The sequence below is a fragment of the Myotis myotis genome, unplaced genomic scaffold (assembly GCF_014108235.1).
Source record: "Myotis myotis isolate mMyoMyo1 unplaced genomic scaffold, mMyoMyo1.p scaffold_m19_p_10, whole genome shotgun sequence".
Classification (NCBI taxonomy): domain Eukaryota; kingdom Metazoa; phylum Chordata; class Mammalia; order Chiroptera; family Vespertilionidae; genus Myotis; species Myotis myotis.
Window position 1 is genome coordinate 1,926,206 of NW_023416314.1, and position 14,402 is coordinate 1,940,607.

The 14,402-nt window shown below is 55.2% G+C and overlaps 1 protein-coding gene across 1 annotated transcript in view; it reads left to right on the forward strand.

The window, feature by feature from the left end:
* The window catches only part of LOC118664101 (Down syndrome cell adhesion molecule-like protein 1), a 94,730-nt gene that overhangs the window by 43,016 nt on the left and 37,312 nt on the right, over nt 1–14,402 (forward strand). The window contains exons 14-15 of the mRNA XM_036323973.1: nt 10,599–10,766; nt 12,262–12,332. Of these exons, the coding sequence (XP_036179866.1) occupies nt 10,599–10,766; nt 12,262–12,332 (239 nt within the window). The remainder of the gene's footprint in view (nt 1–10,598; nt 10,767–12,261; nt 12,333–14,402) is intronic.

Genomic DNA, 14,402 nt, shown 5'->3' on the forward strand with positions numbered 1-14,402 from the left:
TCTGGAAGCTGGAGAGGTGAGGGCCTGGATTCAGGCAGAGGGAGGGCAGGGCCTGTGCGCCATGCGGGGAGTGGCCTTCCAGCCCAGGGGTTGAGGGGTTGCAGAGCCACTTCCTGGGCAAGAAAACCAGCCGTGCTCTGGGGCCAGGCGGGGGCAGACGCTCCGGCTGAGCTTTCCTTCGCTGGGGAGGGTCACCAAGAGCCTGGCAACGGCTGGCTCCCAGGAGGGCTGGAGCAGCAGGCGCCATGGGAAGGGAGGGGTTAGGACAGGGGTGGGCAAACTTTTTGACTCGAGGGCCACAATGGGTTCTTAAACTGGACCAGAGGGCCGGAACAAAAGCATGGATGGAGTGTTTGTGTGAACTAATATAAATTCAAAGTAAACATCATTACATAATAATAAAAGAGAAACATGGTAATTAGCGTATGACCGCTACCCTTCCCATTGGTTAATCAGGGCAATATGCAAATTAACTGCCAGCCAAGATGGCGGCCGGCAGCCAGGCAGCTTAAAGCGAACATGAGGCTTGCTTGCTTCAGTGACTGAGGACTCCAACGCTCCCCGCCTGCCGCTGCCGGCCTCTGAGCTGCAACTCTAAGCAACTATGTTACAAATATAGAAGCTAAACAAAACCCCAGAAACCTGCTTTAGTCCGTCGGGCTTCAGCCAGCAGGATCGCAACATTGTTTCAAATACAGAAGGTAAACAAAGGCCAGAAACCTGCTTTCAGCAGCGGAGGCCTAAGAGCTGGAGCCAAGCCTCAAAGCTAAAGCTGGACCAGAATAAAAAAGAAAAAGAAAAAAAGGAGCGGTTGGGAGCTTCAGTCACCCGCCAGCCTGAAAACAGCCCTCAGCCCCTCACCCAGACTGGCCAGGCACCCCAGTGGGGACCCCCACCCTGAAGGGTGTGTGACCAGCTGCAAACAGCCATCATCCCCTCACCCAGGCTGGCCAGGCACCCCAGTGGGGACCCCCACCCTGATCCAGGACACCCTTCAGGGCAAACCAGCCGGCACCCACCCATGCACCAGGCCTCTACCCTATATAGTAAAAGGGTAATATGCCTCCCATCACCGGGATCAGTGGAGCCGAGAGGCCTCCCAGCACCGGGATCAGTGTGACAGGGGGCAGCGCCCAAACCCCCTGATCGCCCTGCCGCTCTGTGTGTGACAGGGGGTGGGGCCACAACCTCCCTATCGGCCCTGCTGTTCGTGACAGGGGAAGGCGCCCCAACCCCCTGATCAGCCCTGCTCTGTGCCTGATAGGGGGAGCTCCCCAACCCCATGATCGCCCTGCCGCTCTGTGTGTGACAGGGGGCGGTGCCCCAACTCCCCTATCAGCCCTGCTCTGTTCGTGACAGGGGAGAGCTCCCCAACCCCCTGATTGGCCCTGCTCTGTGCGTGACAGGGGGTGGCGCCGCAACCTCCCCATCAACCCTGCCTTGAGTGTGACAGGGGGCGGTGCCCCAACCCCCCAATCGGCCCTACCCTGAGCGTGACTGAGGGTGGCATCGCAACCTCCCAATCCGCCCTGCTCTGAGCCCGACCAGGGGCTGCACCTAGGGATTGGGCCTGCCCTCTGCCACCCGGGAGCAGGCCTAAGCCAGCAGGTCGTTATCTCCCGAGGGGTCCCAGACTGCGAGAGGGCACAGGCCAGGCTGAGGGACCCCTCCGCCCCCCCCCCCCCGAGTGCACAAATTTTTGTGTACCGGGCCTCTAGTCATTACATAAAAGGGTACGGTCTTTTTTTTTTTTAGTTTTATTCATTTCAAATGGGCCGGATCCGGCCCGCAGGCCATAGTTTGCCCACGGCTGGGTTAGGAGGTGACGAGCAGCAGGCCCTCCACGGGGACATGGGGTGGAGCCACCATGCCCAGCTCACTCCTCAGGACTCTGTGAGGCCCAGAAGCCAGGCAGGAAGGGACAGATGTGCCTGAGGTCCACGTCTCTGGGTGGCGGTGCAGGCTGTCCGGCCGCCCTGTCTGCCCTCACAGCTGGGGTGGGCAGTGGGTGCCAGGGCTGGCGCCCCCACCCCCACCCACTGCTCTGTGTGCCGGCCTCCCCGCCCTCGCCCCCCATGCGGCCTGCTCCCCTCCGCCAGCCACTCCGTAATGTGTGGGAGCCTTTCCTGGGGCAGCGCTCGGCCGAGCAAAGCTGAGAGCATCACAGGTCTGGACGGCAGCACAGGAGGCGGGAAGGGAAGAAGCCGCTCCAGAGCGTGTCCGTGGCTTCACCGCCCCCCGGCTCCCTGCAGTGTGAGGACTGCCGTGCCCACCCCCCCCGGCTCCCTGCAGTGTGAGGACTTGCCATGACCGCCCCTCCGGCTCCCTGCAGTGTGAGGACTGCCATGCCTCCCCCCCCCCCGGCTCCCTGCAGTGTGAGGACTGCCATGCCTCCCCCCGGCTCCCTGCAGTGTGAGGACTGCCATGCCTCCCCCCCGGCTCCCTGCAGTGTGAGGACTGCCATGCCTCCCCCCCCGGCTCCCTGCAGTGTGAGGACTGCCATGCCTCCCCCCCCCCGGCTCCCTGCAGTGTGAGGACTGCCATGCCTCCCCCCCCCCGGCTCCCTGCAGTGTGAGGACTGCCATGCCTCCCCCCCCGGCTCCCTGCAGTGTGAGGACTGCCATGCCTCCCCCCCCCCCGGCTCCCTGCAGTGTGAGGACTGCCATGCCTCCCCCCCCCCGGCTCCCTGCAGTGTGAGGACTGCCATGCCTCCCCCCCCCGGCTCCCTGCAGTGTGAGGACTGCCATGCCCCCCCCCCCCGGCTCCCTGCAGTGTGAGGACTGCCATGCCGCCCCCCCCCCCGGCTCCCTGCAGTGTGAGGACTGCCATGCCCCCCCCCCGGCTCCCTGCAGTGTGAGGTACTGCCATGCCCGCCCCCCCGGCTCCCTGCAGTGTGAGGACTGCCATGCCCCCACCCCCGGCTCCCTGCAGTGTGAGGACTGCCATGCCCGCCCCCCGGCTCCCTGCAGTGTGAGGACTGCCATGCCCGCCCCCCCGGCTCCCTGCAGTGTGAGGACTGCCATGCCCGCCCCCCCGGCTCCCTGCAGTGTGAGGACTGCCATGCCCGCCCCCCCGGCTCCCTGCAGTGTGAGGACTGCCATGCCCACCCCCCCGGCTCCCTGCAGTGTGAGGACTGCCATGCCCGCCCCCCCGGCTCCCTGCAGTGTGAGGACTGCCATGCCCGCCCCTCCGGCTCCCTGCAGTGTGAGGACTTGCCATGTCCCCCCACCCCCCCCAGAGCTGGGTCACCGGGCAGGGAGCAGAGTGGCGGGCGAGGCAATGAAAGCACCTCAGACTCTCCCTTCCCCGGGGCTTTGCACCTGGAGAGAAAGAAAGCCGGTCAAGAGCACAGAGAAGCACCTGGCCCAGTCCCCCAGCCTCGGGGGGCTCCCCAGACCATCCCACTCCCACAGCCTCCACCTCGCCTTTTGGAGAAGGAGTGCAGGAGAAGCCACAGGTGACCCCTGGAGTCAGGCCGGGAGCCCAGCGAGCTCCGGGGGAGGTGGGATGCGCGGCCGAAGAGCTCTGAGAGCTGAGACCACCTCGCACAGGCTGTGGGAAATCCTTAGTAATGCAAGTCCCTCCCCTCTAAGTCACAGCCCAGGGACCTGCTGGCTGGAAGGCCTGTGCCTGTCAGCCAGCAGCGTGTACTGAGTGCCTTCACCTTCCGCAGGTAACCGCCCTGTGGTAGGAGAGAAACAGGAATCGCAGACACAGTGCTGCCTGGGAGCATGCAGCGCAGCTGGTGTGAGGCATGCACTGCACACACGTGCGCACACATGCTTCCAGGGCCACTGCACTGCACCACGCAATCCCGCATCACGCACCACCGGCTATCACATGGGACCTGAGATGGTCTCCTAGGGAACGGATGGACGACGCAGAGGGAGGAGGGAGATGCGTGCGTGTGTGTGTGTGTGTGTGTGTGTGTGTGTGTGTGTGTTTACATAGACCTTCTTCCTGCGTGTGGAACAGTGGAACAAGGCCCACCATCAGAGCAGAACAGGCTGACCAAGGTCAGAGCCGGGTGACCTTCAGCAGCTACCCAAAGTCCGGGGACACCTGTTTGTCCATCAAGCAGACAGCAGCATGCACTCCCTGGGGGCCGTAAGGGTTAAGCGGGTGTGGTGGTGCCTGGCACGGAGCCTGGCACATTCTAATCCTCCATGGCCCTGGCCTGTGCCTCTGCTCTCCCTGCCCCTGTCCTGACCCCCTTCGTTGCCCCAACTGTGCCTTTGCCCGGTTCCTGCCCGGTCCTCATGCTAATCTTCCCAGGGAGATTCCCAAGCCCGCCCTTCCTAAGCAACCTGCGCACACCGGCTCTCCTGCCCGGGCAGCTGAGCAATGACACGTGGATGCTGAATGACAGGCCTTATGAATCTACCATGAGGACACTGTGCGGAGTTACAAATGCAGGCGCCACATTTTGACCCTGTTCCCTACGCAAGCAGCCGGGGCGGGTTCTCTGAGGACGGCCTCCACGCCCGGCAGGCAGCCTCGTGACACCGGCCATCGGCCACCACAGCGTGAGCAGGCCTGTGTGACATGTCATCCGTGTGAGCTGGAGTGTGGCTGGGAGAGGGATGGTGCTGGGAGCTGTGGAGAGATGGCCACGCAGGCTCAGAACGCTGTCAAGGAGATCAGAGACGCAGAATGGACGTGTTTCCCAAGCTCAGGCCGCTCAGTGCTCCAGATGTGGCTCTTGTCCGGGATGCTCCTCCACAGTGACTGTGTCTCCTGCAAACCAAAGGCTCCGTGCCCCTCCCGTAAGCAGCCCGCAGAGCAGGAGGCACTGGCATCTCCCCAGCCGCTGCCTTATTTCTGTAAGAAGAATATTTTGCATCATAAACCCTTTGATGAAGAAAGGGAGAGAGAGCCCTTAATGAAATATGCTAATCTGGGTAAGCCCGGCTCATATGAAAGGGAATATTAAAAGAGACGGAATTCGCCAAGGCCCACGCGGTACCCTGAGAGAGCTGAAGAGGAAAGGGAGGGAGAACAGGCCCTGGTCCCAGCTGCTCAGGGTCAGCGGATGGCAGTGATCGCGTTTGGAAAATCGGCCCGAGGCCTCCAGATCTGACTCGACGCATTAGCCTGGAAGGGTTGTGGGGAGAGAGCTGTTTTGTGCCAACATCAGAGATGATTTGGGAACACAAGGTCAACTCCACCTGCAAAGGACTGGCAACAGCAGAAAAATGGGGAGCCACTCATGGGATGTCCCCCCTCCTCACCTTCTTATGATTGGCAGCTGAGCGAGGCAAGGGAGGGAAAGGCAGGGGTATTTACTGCCAAAGTAAAGGACACAAAAGAGGCTCTGACCCAAACCAACAACGGCTTCAAGTGCCCACACCGGCCAGGTTGGCATCAGCCTGGAGGGTTGTGAAGAGAGAGGGCTGCTTTCTCCCAGACAGAAGAGGCCATTGTTCCTTTTCTGAGTCTGCCTCCCATAGAGCCAGCAGGTGGGTGCCACATCTGAGTCACCATCAACCTAGCTAACACTGTTTACCTGCCCTGGTGATTCCCGGAGGCCCCGCCCACCCAACATGCAGGCCCACCCGAGCCCTTTTCAGTGGCTTTTCCATACAAACAGCCTGTCTTGGCTCATGCTGCTGGTGTTCCTAAATCTCTCAAACACCAACATATGGTTCCTGTGTACCCTGTGCCTGCCAAGGGGCCCAGGCCCGGCACTAGTGGCAGCAGGCCTTGGTTTGCAGTTTGGCCTCCCCTGGGCACATCAAAGTCCAGCACAAGTAACAGCCATCTGCAGGTCTCTCTGTATCTCATGCCAGGTGGCCCCGGACAGGGCACAGGCAGTGGCTGACCTTCGTCTGCACCTCCCAGGAGGCCCCAGAGCCAGTGCACCCAGCAGACAGCTTCAGACCATGTGGAAGCACCACCTAACCACCTCCACAAGGGGCACACTCAAGGGGTAGACTCAGGAAGCACCTGAGCCCCAAACTGAAGTGAGTTCTCCTCCCATGGAGTTGTCCCCTGCACAGCTGATCCCCCACAGTGGTCACAGCTCATCCTTGTAGCCAATGAGTCTTGGGGTAAAACCCTCCCATTAATGTGCCAACAGCAATCAAGGCTCCACTACATCAGGAGGGTGCACAGAGCCCACGGGGTCGCACCTGGAGCACCCAGCTCAGGTGACCAGGGAGGCCGTGCCACGGGGCCCTACAGGACACCTACTACACAAGGCCACTCCACCAAGCCCAGGAGACATAGCAGCTCTACCTGATACACAGGAACAAGCACAGGGAGGCTGCCAAAATGAGGAGACAAAGAAGCATGTCCCAAATGAAAGAACAGAGCAAAACTCCAGAAAACAACTGAACAAAATGGAAATTAGCAATCTACCCACGTAGAGTTCAGAGCACTGGTTATAAGGATGCTCAATGAACTTAGGAGAAGAGTGGAGGAGCTTAGTGAGAACTTTAACAAACAGGAGGAAAGACAAAAATGGAGATGAAAAACATAAAAAAGAACTTGTCAGAAATGAAAAATATACATTAACTAAAATGAAGAATATGTTACAGGGAATCAACAGCAGAGTAGATTAAGCTGAGAATCAAATCAGCAATTTGGAAGATAAGGAAGCAGAAAACACCCAATCCGAAGAGCAAAAAGAAAAAAAAAATTTTTTTTAATGTCAATAGTGAAAGAAAAAAAATCAATAGTGTAAGGAGCTCCTGGGACACAACAATGTGATGTGTACCAACATTCACATCATGGGTTGTCAGAAGGTGAAAACAAGAAATTGAAAACCTATTTGAAAAAAATAATGTTGGAAAACTTTACTGACCTTGTAAAGCCCAGGAAGCACAGAGACTCTGAAACAAGATGAACCTAAAGAGGCCCACACCAAGACACATCATAATTAAAATGCAGAAGCTTAAAGACAAAGAGAGAATCTTAAAGGCAGCAACAGAAAAGCTGTTACCTACAAGGGAGCTCCCACAAGACTGCCAGCTGATTTCTCAAAAGAAACATTTCAAATCAGAAGGGATTGGTGTGAAATATGTAAAGTGATGAAAAGCAAGGACCTACAACCAAGATTACTTTACCCAGCCAGGCTATCACTTAAAATTGAAGGAAAAATAAAGAGCTTCCCAAACAAGAATAGAATCAATAACATTGAAATAACTGAATATATGGTGTCTAATGCAGCCGTGGGCAAACTACGGCCCGCGGGCCAGATCCGGCCCGTTTGAAATGAATAAAACTAAAAAAAAAAAGACCGTACCCTTTTATGTAATGATGTTTACTTTGAATTTATATTAGTTCACACAAGCACTCCATCCATGCTTTTGTTCTGGCCCTCCGGTCCAGTTTAAGAACCCATTGTGGCCCTCGAGTCAAAAAGTTTGCCCACCCCTGGTCTAATGGGTACTAGATTTATCAGGTGATCACTTCATAAGTTATAAATGTCTAATCACGGGGTTGTACACCTTAAACTAATATAATATTGTATGTCAACTGTAATTTTAAAATGAAAAAATATATTTTAAAAAAGAAATATTGTATTTATCCTAAGGACAAGGAAAATGTATTGAAGAGTTCTATGCAAGGGGGTGGTAGTAGCGGATTCGTTTTGGGAAAACCATTCTCAATGCCAAGATAGAGTGCTTGGCTGGTAAGAGGTGCCAATCATACTTGTAGAGTGATGATGGCTGCAGTGTGGAGAACAGGTAGGAGGGGCACACGGTGGGTACTGGGAGGCTAACTAGTTGGATGTCATTCCCATGGTCCCAGTGAGAAGTGACAGTGGCTTGGCCTGGGGTAGGGATGGAGAACGAAAGATGTGCTGGGTGGCGGTGAGCAGCTGAGGCCCAGGAACCTCCTCTGGGAGATCCAAGAGCCACATGGGACACAAAAGCTATAGGACTTGGTAGGCAGGGAGAGAAAGAGAAGCATCAAGAATAACACCTTAGTCCTGGCTGGTGTTGCTCAATGGATAGAGCATCGGCCTGCGGACTGAAGGGTCCCAGGTTCAATTCCCTGTCAGGGTACATGCCCAGGTTGCAGGCATGTGATCCCCAGTAGGGGGCATGCAGGAGGCAGCCGATCAATGATTCTCTTTCATCATTAATGTTTCTCTCTCTCCCTCTCCCTTCCTCTCTGAAATCAATACACTGTATTTAAAAAAAAAAAAAAGAATAACACCTAAGCTTCTGGCAAAACGTGAGTCAGGGAATCCAGGAAGGTGGGTTTGCAGGGTGTATGGTCAAGACTTCTGTCCTGGACATGCTGAGTGTGAGCTCCAGTGTCTGGAATTCAAAGGAGAGATCCGGGCTGATGGAAATCCGTGAGTTTCCTGTGTACAGGAGGGCATGGTCATGGGTAGGTAAAGCATAGGGAGTGCGAGAAGGAGGGCAGAGGATGGACCCTGTCAGAACTGACCGTTCACTAGTGGTAGTGGAGGGGAGATGCACCGGCAAAGCAGACAGCAAAGAAATGACCCAAGAGATGAGAGGAAAGCCGGAGGGTGTTTTATTGGGGACCCCACGGGACCAGATGGAGGGGCACACCTGGGAGGCCAGGCGATAAGCCGGCGAGGCGCTGAGGGTCCCCTGTGCTATGGACTTAGGCGTTGATGTCCATGCAAGGCGAGGAGTAACTGGTGAATGTTTACACTGCCCTGTGCACACCTGGCACATCGCAGGTGCTTGGCAAATATTAGCACTTGTTTTCCTGGCCCCGTCGTGTTCAAACACATCGTGTGGGTCTCCCCCTCCGCCTGCACTCATCAAATGTGAATACACTGACTCACGGTCAGTTCCCCACGTACCAACACGGCAGATCAAGTAGGATGTGTGAGCTGGCACCGGCTCCCAGGGTGCCACAGAGAGGAGCGAGCACCTGCCTCCATGTCACCGGCCCATCCCTCCCAAACCAAGAGGTGCCCACAGCAGGCCATAGCCTGCTCACTGCAGTTCTGCCTCCACCTGCGAGCCTCAGAGTGCCTCTCCCGCTGGGGGAGGGGCGGTTCAAGGATAAGGCCGCAACGTGTCTGAGCATCCACAGCCTGACACGCGTGACTTTGGCTCACGAAACCAAAGAATTAAATGCAAAGCTGCAGGGGGGGCGCTGGGCGATGCCCGCGCAGGTGCTGAGCCTGCAGCTGAGGGGGTGTTTTGGAAAACATGAAGACCTCAGTGAACCAGAATCTGGAAGAGCAGTTTCTTCTGGTGCACAGCTCTCCTGCTTTCGCAGGTGTTCGCCTAAATAACCCTCCAAAACTCGTTCTAGAAAGTGCTAGCCTTCTTTTCTGGCTGAGAGATGAAACTGAGGTGAACACAATGTAATCTTTTCTGCTGAGAACTTTCAGGAGCCTCTCCTGTGGATTTAAAAGGCCTGGAAACTAGACTGCGCGCTGGCATCGGGACAGCCTGGGAAGACGCTGAAGCCCTCCTGTCAGCTTGTTCCCTTGCGCTTTGCCTTTTGTGCTTTTCAAAGTGAAGTGCCAATAAAGGAATCTGGTTATGAACCCCAGGGTGGTAGGCCCTCACTTGGGCATCGCTGTAACTGCACCTCCTTCCCATTTTCCTCTGGAGCCCCCGAGTAGGTGCATAGCAAAAACACGTTGAGGAATGACTTGAACCACGGCCGGCGTGGCTCAGTGGTTGAGCGTCGACCTATGAACCAGGTCACAGTTTGATTCCCGGTTCGGGCACATGCTGGGGTTTTGGGCTCGATCACCAGTGTGGGGCGTGCAGGAGGCAGCCGATCAGTGCTTCTCTCTCGTCTTTGATGTTTCTCCCTCCCCCTCTCCCTTCCTCTCTGAAATCAATAAAAATATATATATTTTAAAAAGGTGACTGCCTTCCTCTTGAGGTGCAGGCACGCTGTCCCTGGGGCCCTGGCAGTCATCTGGTATTTTTCACGCGCCACGGTTTTGCTGAACGTTCGCCCTGGCGCGGGCTGCCAGCGCCCCCGGTAAATCAGGGACAGGCCAGTCCTCTCGCTGGCCTGACCCTAGAGTCTCCGAGGCCATTCTCCTGCTGGCGCAGGAAGAGGTGAGGTTGGACGGGGCAGCCTGGCACTAGGTCTGTCCCCCGCCAGACCCGGTCACACCCAACACCACCCACACGAGTGCACACGGGAAGGAAGTTGGGAGGCACACACAGAGAGGGGAGGGGGATGCGTGGCTGTGCCCTCTGCAGCGGGACTACTGGCCGATGGGGTGCTCCCGTTCAGACAGGCCACTGTGAGCTGCAAGAGGCAAGTAAGAAGGGCCCCGCCCAGGCAGGCCCTCAGAGACAGCAAGCAAAGGGTGGTCCTGGGAGGACCTCCGGCAGCGCCTCGTCTGACCCTGTCTGAGGTTTGAGTGGGGAAGCCAGCCCAGGCCTGAGGAGAGCTGGGTCTCGACCTCCATCCGTGCATTGCTGCTCACATGCTCGGGCGGTCCCGGGTCTCTCAAGCTTCATGCAGCAGACCCTCCCTCTCGGTAAAGGTGCGGCTGTGCCCCTCGCTGCAGTCTCTGGGAGCCGGACCCCTCCTGGGCATCACACTTGAGACGGGGTGTTGATGCTCGAGGCTGGGAGGCGCTCTGGCGTCTGCCTGGCTGTGGTTGGAAACGAGCATCCTCTCCGCAGACTCCTGGGACTTCAAGCAGTCCACGCGCAACATCTCCCCCACCATCAACCAGGCCAACATCGTGGACCTGCACCCGGCGTCCGTGTACAGCATCCGCATGTACTCCTTCAACAAGATCGGCCGCAGCGAGCCCAGCAAAGGGCTCACCGTCAGCACCGAGGAGGCCGGTGAGCCCCTCACCCTGCCCGGTGCCCTGGCCTTGGGGTCAGGGACTCCCGGGGCCCTCACCCACCCTGCCCACGGGCAGCGGGCTGGCCGTTACAAGAGGGAAGAGGGGAGGGAGATCCCAAGGTATTTGTTTACGTCCGCCCGGGTTCATCTGCTTGGCCTGTTCCAGGTGGGGTGCTCCACGCTGGCTTCTGGGAGCTGTCCATGGTTCTGCCCTGTTCCCCAGCCCCAGCCTGTATGGGAAGGACAGATGTGTTAGAGCTGCAAAGGGTGGGGTACTAGTGCCCTGAATCATTTTCCGTGACCTTTATCATGGGATTTTCCTGAAATTTTAAACAAGATCTCTGTTGCTATATATTCTCTTATAGAGATAGAGAGAAAGAGAGCGAGAGAGAGAGAGGATAAAGATAGATAGAGATAAAGATAGAGATAGAGATAGAGATAGAGATAGAGATGGTAGAGATAGAGAGAGATAGAGATAGAGATAGAGAAAGAGATGAGAGAGAGATACAGACAGATAGAGATAGAGATGATAGAGATAGAGATGATATAGAGAGAGACCAAAGAGATGGAGATGATAGAGATAGAGAGAAAAATAGATAGATATAGATATAGATATAGATATAGATATAGATATAGATATAGATATAGATATAGATATAGATATAGATATAGATATAGATATAGATATAGATATAGATATAGATATAGATATAGATATAGATATAGATATATGTGTGCAGTTTTACAAATAACAGCAATGTAAGAACTAAGGTAGCCAATACGCGTTATCATTACCAGCACGCCAGAGGTTCTCTCCATGCCCCTTCCCAGCCATAACTCCATCCCTCCTGCTGAGGTAACCAGTGTCTTAACTTCCTTGCTTTTCTTTCCTCTATTGTCACCACAATGTCTGTACACATACACTATATAGTTTAGTTTTGCCTGTTTTCCAATAGCATGTGTTCATGAAGTCGTAGCTTATATATCCTTTTTGCGTCCTTGTTTTGATAAATATGTGTATGAGCGTCCTGTTTTTAGTGCAGCCGTAGCATGCGGGCCTTCTCAGTGCTCTGTGGTATCCCACCTGAGGGCGTATCGCAGTCCGTCTGTCCATTGCCCCGCAGCTGGGCATCTGCGGTTTACAGTTGGAATGTGAGCACTTGGGCGCTTGTACACGGTTCGTGCATTTCTCTCGGGGACACAAGCAGCTGTAGGATTAGAGAGTCATCAGACGTGCATAGGAGTATAAGAGTTCTTGCCACGACACACCCTTGCCCACACTTTGTACTATCAAACATGAAAAATTACAGAGAATAAGGAGGAAACATAAGCCCAGATGGTTTCAGGGGACTCACAGGCAGGCTGTCTGCTCTTGTCAGTGAGCGCGTCCCTCCCGTCCAGCAGTCCTCCAGCTCAGGGGACAGGAATGGGAGCACAGGACTCTTCCTCTGGGACTTGACTCATAACATCGCTCTTCTTCCTCCCCACCAGCCCCTGATGGACCCCCCGTGGATGTCACCTTGCAGCCAGTGACCTCACAGAGCATCCAAGTGACCTGGAAGGTAAGTGGGGCTGGAGGTATCTCCCTGGAATGCCTCCTGGCCTCCTCCCCGCAGTCCGGGAGGGAAGCCCTGCAGGTGGGCTGGGGGTGGTCTCTGGCCATGCCCATACTGGCTGTCTGATTGTTTGTTTTGTTAATTCTCACCCAAGGATATTTTTCCATTGATTTTTTTTTAAAAGAGGGTGGAAAGGAGAGGGAGAGACAGAGAGAGAAACATCGATGTGAGAGAGACACATCGATTGGTTGCCTTCTGCATGCACCCTGACCAGGGCCGCGAACCTGCAACTGAGGTACCAGAATCCACCCTGGGATCCTTCCGTCCACAGGCCGACGCTCTGTCCACTGGCACACCGGCTAGGGCTTACCCATGCCTGTTTACTGGTAAACCAGGGAGACTGGAAGGAAGAGCAGAGAGGCTACAGGACCAAGTCCCCACCAATCCCCACTTCCCTCTCCGCCCTAGCTCTCCAGTGGAGGCCTGCGCGTGGCCTGAAGAACTTGGCAGCGCCACGGAGGGAAGGTGGCTTTCCACCACACTGGACTGTCCTCCAAAGCCCACATGTTGTAAAAAGCCAGGAGTGAGGGCAGGGCTGTGGGTGATGGCGATGGCAGGACAGAGCCTCACCCTCTCTCGGCCCTGTGACCGGAGCTGGGCGTTAGGTTGATGCCACCCTCTGTCTTCTCACCATGAGGCCTGGGACAAGGGCTTGGTGTGAACAGCATGAGAACAGCTGGCACATGGAAGAGATTCAGAAGAGCCTAGTAATGTTTTCCCTAAAAAGACTCTGTGTGCACGTGCAGGTGTACAGGCACACACAGAGAGACACACACAGACACAGACACAGACACAGACACAGACAACACACATACACACACACACACACAGACACACACATAGACACACACACACACACACAGACACACACACACATAGACACACACACACACACACACACTGCAACAGAGCCTGGTCCCTTCCCTCCCGAAAGAAATGACCAAGACAAAAGTGGGGGTTCCTGGAGACCAGCCCACCATGTGGATGGCTGGAGCCATGGCTCCCCTCCAGATGCAGATCTGGCGCCAGGGCTTTCCTCGGACACTGGGGGCCGGAGTCTAATCCCCAGGTCTCCTCTGCCTCCTGGCTCTGGACCCACCTTCTGGGAGCGCCCTGAGGAAGCCGGGAGGCGGGGCAGGAATGGGCAAGTATGTAAAACACGGACCCAGGACGTTTGGCTACAGCGCTCTGACCTGGAGGTCGATAAAAATTGAGAATCAGATTTACTTCTCCAAAGCCCCATAATGAAAAATAAAATTGATTCGAAAGTTAGAACTTCAGAATGAGCCAGCCCATCAGTAAATTTTGGGCTGACTTTTCAGGGGATTTTTTTAACACCAAGAAACAGATTACTGAAAAATAAAGATTCACTTGAAAGATAAGTCACTTCATTTTAAGACTCTTTCCATGAGATGGATCACCACTGCTTTATGACATAAATTTGCAATCAGCCCTATTGACTTCTTAATGCTTCAGAGAAATATTGTTAAGATTGATTTAAACCCTGAGTGTGCCTGTTTGGGGGATGGGGTGAGTGGGAGGAGAAAGAGAGAGAAGGAAAGAGCGGAGGGAGGCGGAGGTGTGTAGCAGAGTACGCCTGGATGCCTATCCGGGGCCTCTACCAGTCTACATTGGCGTGAGTGAAGGTTGCATGGTGCTGTGTACAGGTGTGTATTGTGAACACACCTATTTCATGAGTTCAAAACAATTATATTAAATTTAAAACTTCATTTTGTTGAGTTAACAGTGAGCTCTAAAATGCAGCTCATTTAAAACATTCATTGAATTAAGAAAACCATGAGGCTGTTGCACTAACTGGTTTTACTACATTGTTCTGAGCTCGCTGCTTTTCGCACAATAGAAGCTGGGCTTCTAACGTGACCTCGTTGTCTTCAAAACCCTGACTCGAGCTGTTTCTATACGCACCGGGGAGGGTGCTGCTGAGGGGGAAGAAGGCATTCCCGGGGGCTGGCAATCTGAACCTGTGCAGGAACCCAGTGCACATTCTCGATAGCC